Source organism: Ascidia mentula, chromosome 1 (assembly GCF_947561715.1).
Source record: "Ascidia mentula chromosome 1, kaAscMent1.1, whole genome shotgun sequence".
NCBI classification, from domain to species: Eukaryota; Metazoa; Chordata; class Ascidiacea; order Phlebobranchia; family Ascidiidae; genus Ascidia; species Ascidia mentula.
This window is the reverse complement of record NC_138566.1, coordinates 26,472,853-26,490,497: the sequence shown is the minus strand read 5'-3', so window position 1 is coordinate 26,490,497 and position 17,645 is coordinate 26,472,853. Positions and strand designations below refer to the sequence as shown.

At 40.5% G+C, this 17,645-nt stretch overlaps 2 protein-coding genes across 2 annotated transcripts in view; both read right to left on the bottom strand.

Annotated features, from left to right (window-relative positions):
* Window positions 1–12,895, bottom strand: part of LOC145890843 (usherin-like) — a 39,344-nt gene extending 26,449 nt beyond the window's left edge. Inside the window, 26 exon segments of the mRNA XM_082981891.1 lie at window positions 17–626; window positions 856–1,308; window positions 1,494–1,621; window positions 1,958–2,331; window positions 2,644–2,788; window positions 2,958–3,133; window positions 3,574–3,843; window positions 4,085–4,343; window positions 4,620–4,866; window positions 5,199–5,320; window positions 5,567–5,697; window positions 5,766–5,894; window positions 6,206–6,334; window positions 6,521–6,634; window positions 7,047–7,236; window positions 7,583–7,788; window positions 8,154–8,343; window positions 8,812–8,970; window positions 9,364–9,494; window positions 9,859–10,054; window positions 10,241–10,334; window positions 10,487–10,584; window positions 10,837–10,966; window positions 11,425–11,615; window positions 12,136–12,322; window positions 12,753–12,895. Of these exon segments, the coding sequence (XP_082838017.1) occupies window positions 17–626; window positions 856–1,308; window positions 1,494–1,621; window positions 1,958–2,331; window positions 2,644–2,788; window positions 2,958–3,133; window positions 3,574–3,843; window positions 4,085–4,343; window positions 4,620–4,866; window positions 5,199–5,320; window positions 5,567–5,697; window positions 5,766–5,894; window positions 6,206–6,334; window positions 6,521–6,634; window positions 7,047–7,236; window positions 7,583–7,788; window positions 8,154–8,343; window positions 8,812–8,970; window positions 9,364–9,494; window positions 9,859–10,054; window positions 10,241–10,334; window positions 10,487–10,584; window positions 10,837–10,966; window positions 11,425–11,615; window positions 12,136–12,322; window positions 12,753–12,895 (5,202 nt within the window).
* Window positions 12,896–13,660: 765 nt separating this feature from the next.
* On the bottom strand, window positions 13,661–15,294 carry LOC145890827 (usherin-like). The gene is made up of 3 exons (XM_082981889.1): window positions 15,065–15,294; window positions 14,382–14,591; window positions 13,661–13,976 (listed from the first exon to the last, which is right to left on the bottom strand). The coding sequence occupies exons 1-3, from the start codon at window positions 15,292–15,294 to the stop codon at window positions 13,661–13,663; spliced, it is 756 nt and encodes a 251-aa protein (XP_082838015.1).
* Between the last annotated feature and the right edge of the window lie 2,351 nt (window positions 15,295–17,645).

Below are 17,645 nucleotides of genomic sequence, written 5' to 3'. Positions count from 1 at the left end.
CTTGTTGACAGAATACCTTGTAGAGATAACGCGTAAATCCGTGTCCATCCAGGTTGACGTCATCAAACACGTGACCTTCGCCGGTGTGTACGATTTCCATGGGCGACTCCATGCATTGATTTCTATGACCAAAGTCCTTGACAATATCGTGAGCGTCCGATATAATATAAATTGTATCCTCTACCGCTCCGGATCCTTCGCCGCTAAACGTCACAGTTTGAGCGCCCTCTGACGCCCCCTGGGGACAGCCGTCCAAATCCACGTTCACAGCTTCTTCCACATCACGTGACAAGCCCAAGCCCCGCCTGTTGATTGACAGCTGGCTTATACAGCCGCCGAACGACCTCGAATCCTCATCCAGCAACGTCACCAGGTTGTTTAACCTTGAAGTGGTGACACCGCCGAGATAAAGGTCATGGCTAAGGTCAAAGGTCATCGAATTTCGTGCATGGAAAAATGTCGTTTCGTTTAGACCGGGTCGGCCGTCAACTTCAATGGAAAGTCGATTTCGTGTGTTACGAAACAATGCAGTGTGCCATTCTCCGTCACAAAGAGTGTTCGTTGAACCATTTGTGACCAAATAGTCCACTTCTTTCGCATCATTTGTTGAAGTCGATACAATGTACCTGTGAACCATGATGCAGAACAAAGTTTAAATAATTATTCATAAATGGTTTGTTTGCATAGAATTATACATAATAAAACCATCGGGAAGTTGTGAACTGAACACTGTTTATATTTGGATGCTGAATCCACTCCCTCAAGAAATATTACCATATCTAGCGTGAGCTTATTAGGATCAAACAAGCACCTAATGACGTAAACGCGATATTCGAGAATATAAGTTCCACGAACCTTAATCTTCCTTTGTGGAGTGTCGCCATCATGAAATCATCACTCTTCACTCCCCCGGCGTAAAACAGAATTCCGGAATGGAACTCGGTTCGAAAGCGAAGTTCGACGCTCCAAACCGATGGATCGAGAAAACCCAAGGTCACGGAGAGCTTTAAGTGACCTCTACCGAGAAAGTGAACGGCAGGGCGACTCAAGCTGACAGGACAACCTTGCCACGTGTCATACGCGCGATGCCATTGGTCAGATTCGTTCCACGTGACGTTACTCCATTGGCCGAGCGAACCGTTGCGCTGAACGCGAATGTCTTTTATGCAACCTATGTGACCTTGGCGCACAACCACGTGGTTGCCAAGGTCATCTGGCCGACCAAGATCAAGGTCGTCTGGAATTCCGCCCACGTAAACACCATCGTTTACCCCTATCACGGTGGTTTCCATGGGGCTCGTGGCGTACCTGTGAAGCAGGTGTTAAAGAAGTTAATATGGCACAAGTTAGACCCTACAGTAAAGTAAGGTTAAGTTAGTTAACTTTCAACACGAAAACAAATTCGCAAAGATGTGGAGGCAAACACTCGAGAATATGCATTTATACATGTTTACGAAACCATTGTGCTGCATTGATTATATAATATCATGTACCCTGTGTTAACTTCGTCCACCTCCATGTATCCATCCCTGTTGAATCGATTCACTTCTATACGATGCCATTCACCATCGTTGTATTTCCTCCCCCCGTCATTGGTGGTTGTAACAGCTGTAGGGTTGTCCTGTTCATGTTTTAGACGTTTAAACCACGGTATCGTTTGACAAAAAAGCAACAAAACACAATGTACACAGTAATTTACTGACAATTGCTACAAACTTGGTTGAGAGTTGGGAAATTGATTGTGGAACTCCAATGCTCCTAGATATACTTTTTTGTGTATGTACGAAAATATATAATCACCTTCACATGGGAGTCTGACATGAAAACTCATATGGTTTTATCGACGTCCGTGTTATTTTATTTTGCACATTTATTGTTCATTTGCTTCACGTTTTAATCAATAATTCATGCTCTTGATTAACTCTTCATATAAAAATGGTAGAAACCAAATACTTACTTGTGCGTCGAACAGGAACCACGGCCTTCCAGCTCTTAGTTGCAACACCACGTACTCCTGGCGGACTCCTCCAGACGATAGAGGTGATGCTGCGAAAAAGAGGAGTCCATCTTCCTCGTGGGTCCGGAAACTCAGTTGGATTCCAGTGTACGAAGCATCGCGGGGAACCACCGAAGGGGGAAACCGCACATGGGACTTTCCCGGGAAGCGAACGCCGCGTGACATTTCTATGGGAGGTCGTGAGAAAGCCACTCGGGAGCGGTAGAGAGTGAAGGTGGGGCGGGGCCCGTTCACGTGGTCGGGATCGTTCCATTTTAACTTGATGGAGTTTTCAGTGCGCTGCGTGGGAGTCGGTGGATGTTGATCCTGTGGGGCTGAACAAAAGTACGGCGTTCGAAAATCGCAATTACTAGAACTAAATGGTTTAACCGTATTGTACTTGTGGATCGGTAAAATTTAAAACAATCTTAACGGCCCGGTGATTTCGAAAAATCTAAACTAAACGGCAAAGAATATAACACATTGCAATGAAAATATTTTTCAATTCGGTTAAAGTTGGCACCACACACTAGAACAAATCCATTTACTAAGAAAACTGAAGGTCAGCTAATCAACTTGAACGCGGACCAACAGTTTAGAAACACTGCACTGGACGACAGCAGTTTAGTGCAGAAAAAGACAATAACCTGCTGGGAGTGTGGTTGCGTTGGACTCAGTGCTCAACACGCACGAAACAGAGTTGCAAAGATTCATTTTTATCTTGTGGAAGGAGAAAGGCTCGAAACCAGTTGCTAGAAAGTGGTGAATATTCGGCCCGCACGAATAAATTACCTGAAATTTACAACAAAAATGTTAAATTTAACCCAAAGTATCCGGTAGTAATGGTGTTTCAAATATCCGTAAAACTAATCAGGAAAGGCCTCAAACAAGTTCAGCCAATAGAGAATCTTTTATTTCAAACTACTTGGACTCTCAACCCAATGTAATTTATATCACTTACCACATCCTCCAGAGGCGGCGCGAAAGGATTTCCGCTCGTATTGTTCCGCGTCAAGATCACCTGATACATCACCACGAGACCTCGAACCTCAGTAACGGGATGGGGGATTTCCCAAGTGATGTTCATCTCAAACGACGATATTGGGTTGAGTTTAGGGGCAGGCATGAAGACGGGGGCTGCAGAAACACAAAATAAATGCGACTAGTTAACCCGAAAGCCTGTCGTTAGTCGCTAGCTGTTCTAATGAGACCTGGCAACTGTCTGCAGCTCAATTTTATGCCGTTTAAAAGTACACATGAAACAAAACAATTGGTTTTCAATACAATATTTTCACCACAGAAGTATAAACTGACATAAATAAATGGAGATACGTTTGCAAACACTACATGTCGATCTGTGCATTTCTTGCACAAACTGTTCTGCGGGTTTAACGGGTTTAAATATACAGAATAACAATGTTTACAGCCGTTTTATTGGAGATTTGACATTTCTAAGTTTCATAGACAATTAGTCTCGTATGATCCATTTGTTTAAAGCAGACTTTTTGGCATTGATTTGCCACAAACATGCAAATGACCAGCAAAAATTCTCAAAAGAATTTGACCTAGTTACTTACTGCCCTCAAGTGTTCGAGCAGTGGCCCACGGGCTCTGTACCGCCCCCAGTGTGTTTGAGGAAGACACGAGGAACTCATACTGAGTGAATGGATCCAAACCATCCTGGGTGAAGTTGGATTCGGGAGGGTTAAGGGGGTTGTATGCATTGGGTGAAGCAGGACGTGGATCGTAGGCACCGTGACTCCTGAACACAACCCTTTGGAGGGGTCGGTTCACCCCGTCATCCCCGGGTTTTCCCCTCATCATGACTTCGTATTGGTTGATTATACCTGGGGGGTGTAAGAATTTTAAGTTTTGGTTCTTTGTATAGAGTTGCAGGATTTGGGTTTAGTTTACTTCAGTAATTCAAATTAACAATACTTTAATAAGAAGTCACAGAAACTTATGATGCCTTTTTGGGGAGAAGCATAGTTTCTTACATATTAACATATTAGGCATAAAAAAGTCGGTACGCATTGATATGTTTATATGTAAGAAAGTTCGAACACAAAATTACCAACATATATTTACCGTTGGCCTGGTCAGGCGGAGACCACGTGACTTGCATTGACGTGTTAGAGATTGGTGTGATCTGGGGAGGAGTTTGACCTTGAGGTTTGTCCTCTGGCGTCATGACAACTACGGGCTTGCTGTCTCCGCACCCCCCACTTGTACAAGCCCGAAGTGTAAAAGTGTAGTTTGTGAATGGATTCAAGTCTTCCACTGCCACTGACGTCATCAGTCCACGGTAATGCACCTCTACCACGTCATCAACTCGCGTCGTCACAGACTGAAGTAAAGGTAAGACAATTAGTTACAGTACTACTTGCTCTTTAATCAGAAAATTTGGGCCATAGTTTGGATTTGTCTTTTTTCTTTGCGACTTGAAATTACATATTAGTAACAGTGTGCGATATATTGAAAGTTTTGAGAAACAACCATTATGACTATTGGGTTGTAAGTTTTAAAAAAATGTGCTAAAAATTGCCACAGAGGATTTAACAACATATGACGTCAAAATCAAATTATTTCTGAAATATGTGAAACTAAGCATAATCTCTCATACTTGCAACACGTATGTCTCAATAGGTCCATGCGCCACATGTGGTTTGGCCCAAGCAAAATGAGCACTTCTGGCCTTAATGTTTGAAACCGTCAGGGGTGGAACTCCAGTGGGTATCCCGGCAAGGGTTCGAACCCGCAACCTCGGGCTTCTGACAGATCCTCCGATGTTGCTCGTTTCAATGAAGTAATCATATGTGGTGTACGGCAACAAGTCGGTGTCATTGTATTCGTACGATTCCGAGAATGGACTAGAATGTAATTGTACTTTTTATTTGCATGGATGGCTTTAAAAACACGCAAATTATCCAGGGAAATGTATTTATGTTAATTTTATAAAGTTACTTCAATGCCAAAATATTGTTTTTCAATAACAGTCGTTTAGTATGTCTCAGAATAAACTCTTCGGGATAAAGTTTAAACGCATCTCTCCTATGCTACAAAAAAATTCTTCCTAGTGTTGCATCTACACGATAACCCGAACAATAAAGATAGCACTAGGATATCATTCATATGTTAACATTGACCCCAACGACAAGGAATACTTTTGTCATCAACAAAGCCAATCCACAAACTTAAGTACCTGCTATTGTTTAGAGTGTGAACGAGTTCCGAGTTCCTATGCAGCTTGTAGACCAAAGAGTCGCCGTTCGGATGATCTGGGGGGTTCCACGTCATAGATATCCATCGTGACGTCACGTTACTCTGGAAACAAGTTAATAAGTTGGACGTTGAAAAGAACAGCGTGGACAGTGTTTACGTCACAATTATAAACTCAACGCAAATTTTTACGTTTTTAAGGTCCATTGTATTGCTAGATGAAATATAAGCTGATGGAAGTTGCAACTTCAGGAACAATAAAATGCAATAGTCTTACCCAATACTATGGCTGCTCCAGAAAAGTCTGGAAATTTTGAAACTAATAACTGTTTGTGTGAGAAGATTACAAACCTCTGTGGGTGCCGCTTGTTGCTCGGGGTGGGAATAACATCCCATTGGATTCGACAAACTGAGATGACTCGATCCGGGTCGACATGCATCACACTGCTTCCCAATCACATTCCCCTTGCATTCACATTGACCTGGCAAAAAGATAATATTCAGTGTTACTTCTGCCACATGCCTGTAAGCATAAGCACCAAAGGTTTACCGGTTATGACATTGCATTCGCTGTTTTCACTTCCGGCTACGTCACATCCGCACGTTTCACACAGACCGAACAAGGGGTGAAAGTTCCAGAATGTTGAATCGCACTCGTCGCATCTACGACCAGTCAAACCTTAAACATATCTTCCTGTTCAGTGAACTCACATTTTACCTCAACTGCTTCATGGAAGGAACACTATTAACGGATTTGCTCATAATTCTGAGAATAAAAAGACTGGCCCATATTGTTGTTAACATTGTCATGTTTCATGTACGAAAAAATATTTGCTTCATAGAGTGTTTGAAATATAGTAGATTAGTTGTTTCTAAGACATTCTTTGTGTGTCGATTTGCTGTCATTCTCTATTAGAAGCATTGCTAAGGGCTTACGTATTTTGTTTGAAGAATTGTTGTGATGAAAACTGGTATTAACATATTACATACCTGCTCCTGTGTCTTCAGGCTTGCAGGGGCAGTCCCCTGTGACGTTGTTGCAAACTTGACTCGTGCTGCCCACTGGGTGGCAGTCGCACACCAAGCAACCGGATTCGTTTTTGGCGGGAAGATAGAAACCTTAAACAAAAAAGAATCAGAATTAAAATCTTGGAGAGGAACCAACATTAACTAATGTTAGTTATACATTGGCCCCAGTCTTTTTAACTCATGCTCCTTTGGTCGTTGTAAGTTTTGCTGTTTCTTTTTAGCTGTGCGCCTCTAAGTTTACGTGTTTTCCTGAATTTAAAGATGGGTATTTAATACCTGGAGAACATTGATCGCAACTTCTTCCTTCTCTACTCTGCAAACAAGCGCACTGTCCACTGTTTGAATTACAAACCAACTCGTGTGGAGCCATCTGGTCTCCGAATGCAGTCCCTGAAAGTGGATGTAACGGTTAAAATGTTACTCACATGCACAAACCCAATAATTGAGTGGAATATCATTACTTTTATAGTTTGTATTGTTTATTGCAACTGTCGCAACATCATACGTTTGTGATTTGTGCAAAAATATAAAGGGAGTTACAAACTGAGGGAAGCAGGAAGTACAACACAGGAAAGGTTTTGCGGTGTTTTGAATAAATCTTACTTTTCGAAAACTTCACCTTCCAAAATCATCCTTTTAATCTCACACAACAACTCAAAAGCTTATCTGGAAAAATACTATTTATGTGGATCGTTGCTGAGCAACGAATGAAAAGCCATTAAATATTTTATTTGCCAGAAGAGCCGCTGTGTTAACTGGACAGTATGTATGGCAGCGTCAGCAACGAACTTTTGATTCTCACCTTTAGGGTCACAGTTGCAAGGTTCACACCCAGTCACCAGTGAACTCCTCAACCCGAAGGTGTTTCCCCTGCATATATTGCAAACCCTCCCTCTGACGTTACCCTTGCAAGCGCACTGACCGTCCTCCTTCCCACAGAGCAAGGAACCTCCCACTGTCCCTCGCTCATCACAACTGCACGACTCACAACCCTGAAGCACATTTTGTGGCAACTTAGAATTTAGCAGAACTATCGTTTAAAAAGATTTTTAATTAAGGAAAATTTTGAAGTACTTTGAGTATTGAACAAATGCATTGACTTGAAAATATTAATAAAATAAGACATCATAGTTTAGGTCAAGGCCAGTCAACTAACATTGCAGTGTCATCAAAACAATAATGCGATGAAAATTACGTTTATTTACCAGCAAAATACAGTAAAGTCAACCATACAACATTTGTCTTTCCGTTGCAACAGCAGAAAAACGACAGTATGACTCTCATAAGTTAAAGCAACCTTTAACTCTTTTTAACGGAACATTTTAAGACAATACTTACCAATCTATTGGATTCGTTCAAGTTGTAAAACTCGTCCACACACTCATTGCACGTGCGCCCCCTTGTGTTGGCTTTGCAGACGCACTGACCCGTGACCTTGTCGCAAATGGTTCCGGGTTCGGTTCCGGCCATGTTACAAGCGCAAGGGCGGCACCCGTTGAGTGAGAGACCCCAGAACCCATCGTTGCATTCGTCACAATACATACCTGTGACGAAACAGTTGTGCCTTGCTTAGACGTTGACATCCAAAAAACGAATAAAATTAGTTGCCTAGTTAACCAAACCCAGGGTTGTATACTCCAAAAACTAGTGAGCTGTTACGCACACCATTTCGACCTATTGAGTTTTTTTAGTTCTGCTGGTGACTGAGGTTTGAAAATAGTTTCTTAATCAACCAAACTATCCTCAAACTAGATTAATAATTTCATCCAAATCTAATCTTATGGAATAAATGACAGAGAGGATAATCAAGAAACCTTTTCACAAAAAAAAACAACGTCACAAAACCTTGTCACCGCTTGTGACGTCATCATTTTCAATCGATCATTTTTTATTACCAGTTCGTACCGACCTTGTACGTTGGCTTTGCATTCGCACTGTCCATTTAGCGAGTTGCAGTATTGATTCATGGCTCCTATCCTGTCACAGTTACACGGTTCACATCCTAGAGGATTCGAATCCGTGAGGTTCTTGAATCCGTACAGACAAGTTGTACATTGACGTTCTCGAACGTTCTCGCGGCATTCACACCGACCACTCCTCTATGTGGAAAGAAATACATTGAACAGAAGCAAAATGTGTCACAGTATATAATGGGGCGCAGGCCGTTTAGACTTGTATAGTACAATAAAGTTGTAGACCACTGGGATTTGAACCCAGGATATCCAGGTCACGAATCCCGATCAGGGTTTCGTTGAATAGGTTGGTTGTCCGATAACACTATCATAGTCAGCAGCGGAGCTGGTGTAACCTTGCTGGCTGGCACAATGTTCACTTCACTAACATAAAAATAATAAAAATACTCCAAGCAAACCACTTAAATTCCAATACTCGTCGGACCTTCAACAATTGTGAATTGTTGTACAAAGTTTCCAAGGTATATGCGGTTATGGCCGCCTGACTCGATAACCCTTATGGTTTTATCGGCACCCATGCCATTTTTTTATTTTGCATTTTTATTGTTCACACGCGTTCAAGTTCTTTTTTTAAAATTAAAATAGAACTGAAACCTGGTTGCAAGAGATACTTCTATTGACCGTCCCTGCTAGGAAACAAGCACACTCCTCACATCCCTCAACGTTGTCCTTGTCAAGGTTGTAGTAACCGTCAATACAAATGTTGCATCGTCGTGACGTAACTTTGCTCTTGCAGTTGCACTGACCATCAATCTGCGAGTAACATAACAGTGGGAACAAACGTGCATTCGGGTGTTGCTTAGACAAAGGAAAAACGTAAACTTAAAAAAATCACGTGCTTCTGTGCTTAAGCGTATTTCTCTGCATGAAACAGATACAGATAATTTTAACGCCATTAATCAAAACAGTGCAGTCAAGTTAAAATGTTTATATCTAGACGATAGTCTGAGACTATCAGGCTACGTTAGCTGCTAGATATTAAAAAAATTCTTACTACTGCTCTTCTGGCAATAGCTCAACGGAGATTTATCAAACCAACTTGTTTGGAAAATTTAGGCGGGACTTCTTTACAATTATGGTCAATGAAAAGTTTGTAAAAAATCTCATAAAGTTTGCGTTCAAATTTTGTGTTCAAGTTTAACCCACTTTTTCGCAGTCCATCGTCTCGTTCACGCTCCCCTTCCTGTTACAAGCACACGCAGTACAAACATCCTCAGCATCCAACTCCTTGTGGGATTTGCGGAAAAAGAACTCGGAACATTGCTCGCAGTGTAGACCTGAGTGAAGAAATGTGGCAAATTGTGGTGAAATGCGGTGAAATGTTGTGTTTACCATGAAGCAAAATTCAAAGTGGATTTAAAGGTCATATTTTAGGTAAGCCAAGTAAGTTCAAAACGATTTAAAGATATTAGCAATCCAATATGTAGGACAAACACAGTTAAAGCTGCATTAAAATACACAAGTATTTCTCATACGACGTCCAAAATCAGTCAGCATCAGGGCGTTTGAGAGGAATAAAGTGCCTGGCCCTCATTATCGCGTTAAGATTATAGAGATGACCTGGCCTTTCAACGCAAGCAATGATATTCACGAGTCCGGTAGTATAGGCCTGGTTGGAGTCTTACAATCCAAGTGCTAAACCTGATGTGTGATGTTTGCAGTTGTCGCAAACTCCTCCTCCTCCTCTGCTGTAATCCCCAGGAAACTCATCTCTCCCCTCCTCATAGTGACAACTGTCAGCATGGGAGTTACACTGACACTTCTGGCAGTTGTACGGGGCTGTGTTGTCGCCCATATGGTAAGGCTTGTTGTTGTAAAGCGGCTTGCAACGCTCGCACTGCATTACAGCAAAAAAAAACGTTCACAATTTTTTGTTTTTCAGATCTGTATAAATAGATAGACTTCAAGAGAGAAGTGTGAGGTTCTTTCAACTTTTCAAAAAAACTTTATTGGGACAGAAAGTCGGTAAAAATAAGAATTTAGGTTGGTTGCAAATTAACAATTGGTACAAATATAAACCCACCATGCTGCCATCTGTGTTGCTTTCCTCCACACATTGGCATTTGTACGGATTGACTGAAGTGTCACAAGCCTCAGCATGGCCGTGGCAATTACATCTAAAAGGCAGAAGCGAAAGTTCATTGAAACTGCTGCATTCACTTGACAATTTATTGTTCAACTTTTCACCCACTTGTTTGTAATGTGAGTCAGAATTTAAATCACCACACGCATATTATGAAGAGTTTTTCTTTGATGAAAATAAACTTACTTTCCAACAATCTGAATTCCCTTAAGTCCATAATATTGATGATTGAGGTGGACTGTGTTGGCTTGGGTAAAGTATTGGAACTGGAACCGTACTTGGACCTGTTCGGAAAAGTATGAGAACATAAATATTTCAAATATCATTGTGGTAAATTGGATTACTCAGTTCGATTCACAAACAAGGTAAAGGAAAATCACAATTGTTGGTGCCGATAAAATTTTTCGTCACACAAAACAGCATGATTTGATGCAACAATTTAATATTTAAACACAAGGTACTTGATATAGTTCTATCAAGTGGTGAAATCCCAAAGCAACATTGAAACCATGTCAATATCTTAGCCATTGCTTCACCTTAGATGCCTTTACAAAGTTCATTAGATCTTGGTTTCCATAGAAATCGTGTTGTCCTGGTCTCGGGTTTCCCCCCTTCTGGAGAAGGTCGAAGGTCACTGTACTGTTGCGGTAGAGAATCGCATCCGTCCTTTTCACAAAAGACTTTTTATGAAACCAAATTACTTCAATAAAAACTTGTCATTCTTGGGCCCAAATGTCATCAAAAAATGATCACAAATGTAAAGATGAGGTTTCACAACTGATCCCGCGTATTTATGTTTAAACAGTCACGAGTGCTAGGCCGACGGAAAACGATTATTTATAAAGCGTTTTCAAAACGCTCAAAACCACAATAATGCCTCAACAAATTAAGTGCCGACGACAATGTGTTTTCTGCAACACGGTAAGTAGAATATTTGTCATGTTTATAAAGTGAAATGTAGGTACAATAAATAGGCCTGCGTGTTTAATAAAATAGTGGAAAGGTTTTGAACGTATATATCCAAACTCTCACTTTTGTCAATACGAAATTACCATAAACCTGATTTTGGTATAAATTTTTACATCAGTACACTAACACACACAGCACGTTAAAGCATGACTTACGGAGCAAACTGGGAGCACCCCACAGAGGTTGGAAGGTAAAGAGGGGCGTTGTTTGGGACCGAGAACCGGATGGAGCAATCGTCAGCAAAGTATCCCCAGGCTTCCATGTCTCCTGCTGTTGCGTTCGAGATTCGACTAATCGTGATCATCTTTGGTTGGGGACTATAGAAATACATCTTCACGTAGAAGATCTGTGGAAAACAAGTCTCCCTGAATCCACTTTGTAATAAGCGACGTGCGTTGGGTTGTTATTTTTTTTAAAGTTTTTTGCACCAAACGACATTTTTTATTTTATCGTTTTGCAGTTATCTTTGGCAGTCATCAATAATTTAACGACAGAGTTCGACTGGACTTATAACCGACACAATGCAAGCATATATCTTCCTCTATTCGATTTGTTTATAACTTTACGTATGTGCTACAAACAGCAAAGCACTGTTTCGACCTATAACGTCTCCTCAGTGCAGTTGTTCGCTTTACGTGTGTGTTATTTGTATTTGTAGGTATCGGAAATGCAACATATTATTGGTCATAAGCTTAGGAATGGACAATTTAGAATAACAAATCCGAAGGATTTATTTGGAGGAATCCTAATTTCACTTTCAGGTTTTAAACAAAGTTGCTTTTAGCAGTTCTGACACAATGGCATGTTCAGAATATTTTTTACAAAGTGCGTGAGAACAACTTCCAAGAAAAGGCGAATAGACCAACCTGGTATTCCCCGTTTTCGAGATCGATGGTTAAGGAAAGACCTCCAGGCATATAAAGGTCATCAGCCGAAACCCACGTGGTTGAAAGATCGTCATCAGTGATGTAATCAAGAGGATGCGCGTCAGGAGAAAGTCTGAGCTCACGGATGGTCGTGTCTGTGTCTTGGACTCCGTTAGGAATGCAGAATCTAAATATAGCAAGATGGGTCAAATGCTGAACAACGTATTGCAGGTATTGTAGGGAAAGCAAGTTCTTTTATTTTGGATGAGTCATCGATGCGATTTTAATTCGATGATCGCTTCAACAACAATCACATGCGCATTTCACGACGTTTTTGTTAACGTTCCCATCAAGGGTTAATCCTCAGTTTAAAAGTAAATGTGACACTAAGTAAACTGAATTAAATAAACCGATGTACAGGTTATCTATAGTGCTTACTATTACAACTATTCTATAATGCTGATTCGAAAGCAAACTTAGGTAAGTAAAATCGACGTTTCTGTTTATTTCGAAACAATTTTTTCAAAGGAACCAACGTCTATCGAGCTGCCTCCTATGATTTCTGATTAGAACAATTGATAGAAATCTTCGTCAGTGAAAAAATCAATAACACCAACCTTTCCTGCACTGGGTGAACCCGGGGAAACCCCGAGGGACAGAGACATTTTGAGACGATATTGATTTCGGGGAATACCCCAGTGGCGATTTCCTGTATCTCACGATTTGTTAGAACTTTGTTGTACCACCGGAAATCCTGCATACGTCCGAGGAATTGTTTCGTACCTGTGACGTCACAACGAAACGGGTCATGATGAATACAGTTGCTACACGAATGACTGCTTTTAACAAAAGATAGCGGTTTCTATTTGCCGTTTCAGGCAACCCGTCAACTGAAGTTGCATTTCAAACAACGTTGCGTCTCACAAACGGTGCAGCTTCTTCACGTTCATGACGGAGTAATTGAAACACCGACCAACAAAAAACGCAAGAAAAAAGAACAAGTTGACACCGCTTGCCGCGTCACGTGATCAGTCACAGAACGCGGCGAAACCACTTTTGCAAAATTTTCTCCCTGTTTTTTACACAATATGTTGGTATGATGACGACACCAATGTTGATTTGTTCAAAACCAGACAATGCAAAGCACGTGACGACACGATAATCACATGATCACGACGATCATGTCATAGGTATGACAGCACGTGACACCAGTCATGCATGACAACAGAGGACCACGTGACACCTGACTTACTGTTGTAGAGAGAGGGTAATTCTTTATCGATAAACAAGGCAAGACCAGACGAGGAGTTCCATCCTTTATGTTAGGTATTTTGTTACAGCAAAGAACTTACTTCAGTTCAAGCTACAGTCATTGTGACATTTAACTTTGAAATTTATTTAGGAAGAAATTATTTATTTTATTGCAAGGTTGCAAAGTTTTTAAAGCCAAACCATTTGTGAATACAACTTTAACGTTGCAACGTTTGCTATATAAACGTTAACCAAAACAAATTAAAACTCAACATCACTCACCTCTGACTCTCTGCCCCACAATCACACGAGGACTGATGTTGACATCCACCATGGGGGAGTTAAGTCTGGTTGAGAAAGCTGGGGTCCCGTCGGCCCCCGGACCGTCCACAAATATGCTGACGTCACGCTGGTACACCTGGATGGTCAAGTGGTGCCACTCGTTGGAGGGGAAGCTTACTGGGAAGGGGTGATACTGGGGTCGTCCGAGGTTATTCAGATACTGGATCACAACCGACATCCGGGATACCAGCACTGCGAGGACTGTGAACTGTGGGCGCCTCGGTCCGCCTTGCTTCTCAAATATCACCCTGGAAAATAATTTTCATCGGTGCTTTTCATAGTTATTTTAATAAACCCTCGTGATCAATAGAATAGTAAAGACTGTGCGCATCAATCCAAACGATATAATAGTGGCAAGTTGTTGTTTCATGTGTTAAAATATCTTGCGTTTTATAGTTTCAATGGATTTATTGTTTCTGACGATGCCTATAGGGTTAAATATTTCCTTGAATTTTTCAGGCTGATCCTATATTAAAGCTTCTGCTTAAGTGTGTACTATTATTACTGAAAGTACAGTGATCGTCAGGTTAACATTAGAAGTTCGTGACTTTGATTTACACGAATAATACTAGAAGTAATCTATATAGTTGCAAGGAGTTGTTTAATGTTATAAAATCCCTTGTACTAGACACGAAACAAAGTCATCGACTAACCCTGCGTTTCGAGGAGCTTGCTTTATCCAAACGCTGAGTGTGAAATGTCCTCTCGGATCCATCTTGGTGACTTGAGAAGGTGCGAATCGACAGTTAGGATTGTTGGAGAACAGAAAAGATGGCTGTCCCTGTATTATCATGTCTGTGTAATCCGGTACCACGCAGTCTCCTTTCTCGCCGTCGAGCACGTTGATAAAACGGAAGGGTGAACTGTAAAGACACGGACATATCAAACAATCATCCCAGTTCTTTTTAAATTGTGGTTTTGGTAGGTACTCATGCCATCTTTACATCGTAGTTGTTTCACAGAAAACAATATTTTCTTATTTATCTGTGGTAGAAAATCGAAAGAAAAAGCTCCATAACGAAATGAATAATGGGTATTTCATAGAAGAATATCCAAGCATGTGATTGCCTGTCGAGCTGAAAAGACATACAATTTGCAGCATGTTTGAGCTGAAGTTGAGGTTGAGATTCTATTGAACATTATATCCGTAAACCTTTGACTCGACTTATGATTTCATGATTTTATACCATTCATTTTTTCAAAACCCTTCCACGTTTTGCAACACAAAGCCTTCAAAGGAATGGAGAGATTTTTGTACATTTTCTACTTCCAGATAGTTCTAACTTAAGTATCAGAAGTTGGGTTTAATTTTGTTTCGAAAACACCCGGTTCTTACCTGGTATCGGGGTCTTTTTCCCTATCTCGTCCCGGGCACTGTTGGTCGCAAGTTTTTTGAGTGCAAGCCTTATTTTCGAGCCCTGCGCTTGAGTCCACAGGAGCACAGAAACTGGAGGGAGTCGGGTGGCCACAAGTTCCACCTGCGGGAGCCGTCCTTATCTTTTTGAATTTTGCCACGTCTTCTAGGGGCGGGTAGCTGCCCTTGGTTCGACCTTGAGCAGTGACCATCGCCACGAGGCAAACTAGGGTTACCACCAAAAACGTTAACTGCATGATTTTCTTCGACTGCCCAACAGCTATTTGTATTGTTACACGGTATTTTGCATGATTTTCTACGTAAAACACACAACTGAAAAAAAATAAATTAAAGTTTAACTTTTCACAATAATTGATACGCTCCAGTGAGCTTGTTTTTGCACTGCCATAAGAAATATTTAGAAATACTTGCATTAGATAAAAGAGACACTGTCCCGTTACAAAATTAATTTATTCTGTTAGGTAGCAGGGCTTGCCAGAAAAATGTTAGTTTTGACCCAAATTACCCGCGACGCTTTTTTATCGCATTTACAGAACTGTGTAACACTGTTTTTTAGTCATTTAAAAATAAATATTACCAACAAATGTCAACACTGATTTTTATAAGATTTTTTCATCAAATTATTTCGTCAAAAGTTACAACAAAAACCTTTGAAATAAATAAAGCCTGCGAATGTTTCTTGAACATTATCATGGGTTATACTTTTTGATAAAAAAAACCTTTAAAAATAGTTTTAATTTGCCTAAAGAGGTGCTACTTTAGTCTCTCGTAATTTACCAACAAACTTGCATCAAGCAGCAACTCTGTCGGACTCAGACTATACCGCTATCTTCACTTTAAGTTTTAATGCAGCTTCGGCCGAAAACACCTGTCGTCCAATCTATGCATAATTTAAATGAAACAACCCCACGTCTACTGCAAGATGATATGGGGTTATTAAATACAACCATGAATTATTAATCACCATTCATTTTCAAACAAGGTAAACTTTATAAAAATGTTGAACTTATTACCAAACTGAGCTTTGCTTTCTGTTTAAATTAAAGCATGAATTAGTCGTTGAGAAATTGGAAATAGTCGTTTTGAGAAATTGGAAAGTAAAAACCGAACTCAAATACCTCCACTACAATATCTTGAACAAAACTGCATTATATGATACATTTTAAAATTTTCTACTTCAAGGCTCCAAACATTATCGAAATTAAAATTTCTATACTTTCAAAACCCATTTCCTTACAAACAGTTACAATTTTTTGTTGACAAACAACAAATATTTACTTTATTTTGAGTCAAAACCTCGTTAAAAAGTGAAGTCGCCAACACAAAAACACCAATCAACATCCAGCTGCTTTCAAAAACATTCCTGAATTGATTTAAAGCGGTCGTCATTGGCAACGGTGTCCCGAGTAGGTAACAATGGATCGTGTGTCGAACACTGGCGGGCTGAGGGAGGGGGGCAGCCGGCCCTCTGCGCCAATTCGAGAGTCCTCCACAAGGACCCGAGAATTTCCAAGTTCCACAAACTCGCTACAGCGATCACTTTTAGACCGCAACTTTATTCACTCCGCGACATAACAATGCCTGATTGTGACGTGCAAGCAGGTTGTGTAACCGCTCGACACTGGTGGATAAATTTGGTAAATTAAGCCAGAAATTTTGATGTTGATAACCATTTCAAATAGTGGTGTTTTAAGCATGCGAAAAATATGTTCATTAGCATTTGTTGTTCTATTTTAGGAAAAGCGTATGTGTCCATCCAAGCGTATCAAAGATTCTTTCGCTTCAGTGATTCTGTGATGTTTGTTAGGTCGTGATCGGTGTATGAGTTGGTTCAATGGCAATCATTAACGAACGTGAACTTAGGTTGTTTACACTGCAACACGCATTCATATATAGTGCTGGAAGTCGACATCCTAAATCTCTTGCACTTACAAGCAGATTAGGAAAAGACACTGAATGTGTCCTGTTGGAGATTCGTTTGGTTTCAAGATGTAATTACACACATTACACATGGAAATAACATTCACAGAAGGGAATTGTGGATATGTTGAAGTGCCCAATATCGACTTTTCGAAGGACAATGCATTAGGTTAGTTATGGATATTCAAATCTAACATTACAAATTTCAACAATTTGTGTTGTTGTTTATTGACCAACCTTATGGATTATGTTTATTACTAGTGAAAATTCTCTATAAGTTGATATTGGATAGTTGCCACTTATTTCAGTTCTTTTGTGTGATAAACAAGTATCATCAGAATTGCAATGTGTTTTAATTCCACACAACTTGTTTTGTCTTTTTTGAAGAACAACGAATTGTGCGCAGTGGTTACAACAGACGCAATCTATCACAAAGCATGTGGGAGACCAACTATAACTGACCGTACTTCTTTCTTTCTCGTTCGAAGAGACATTCAGTTTAAACCGGCAATCGTAGCTCTTATGAGCAAAGCGAAACAAGGTCCAATGAACAAGAACTCAAAACGACGCATCAAATTCTCACATACAATAGGCCCGGTTGCCAATACTTCATACACTTCTC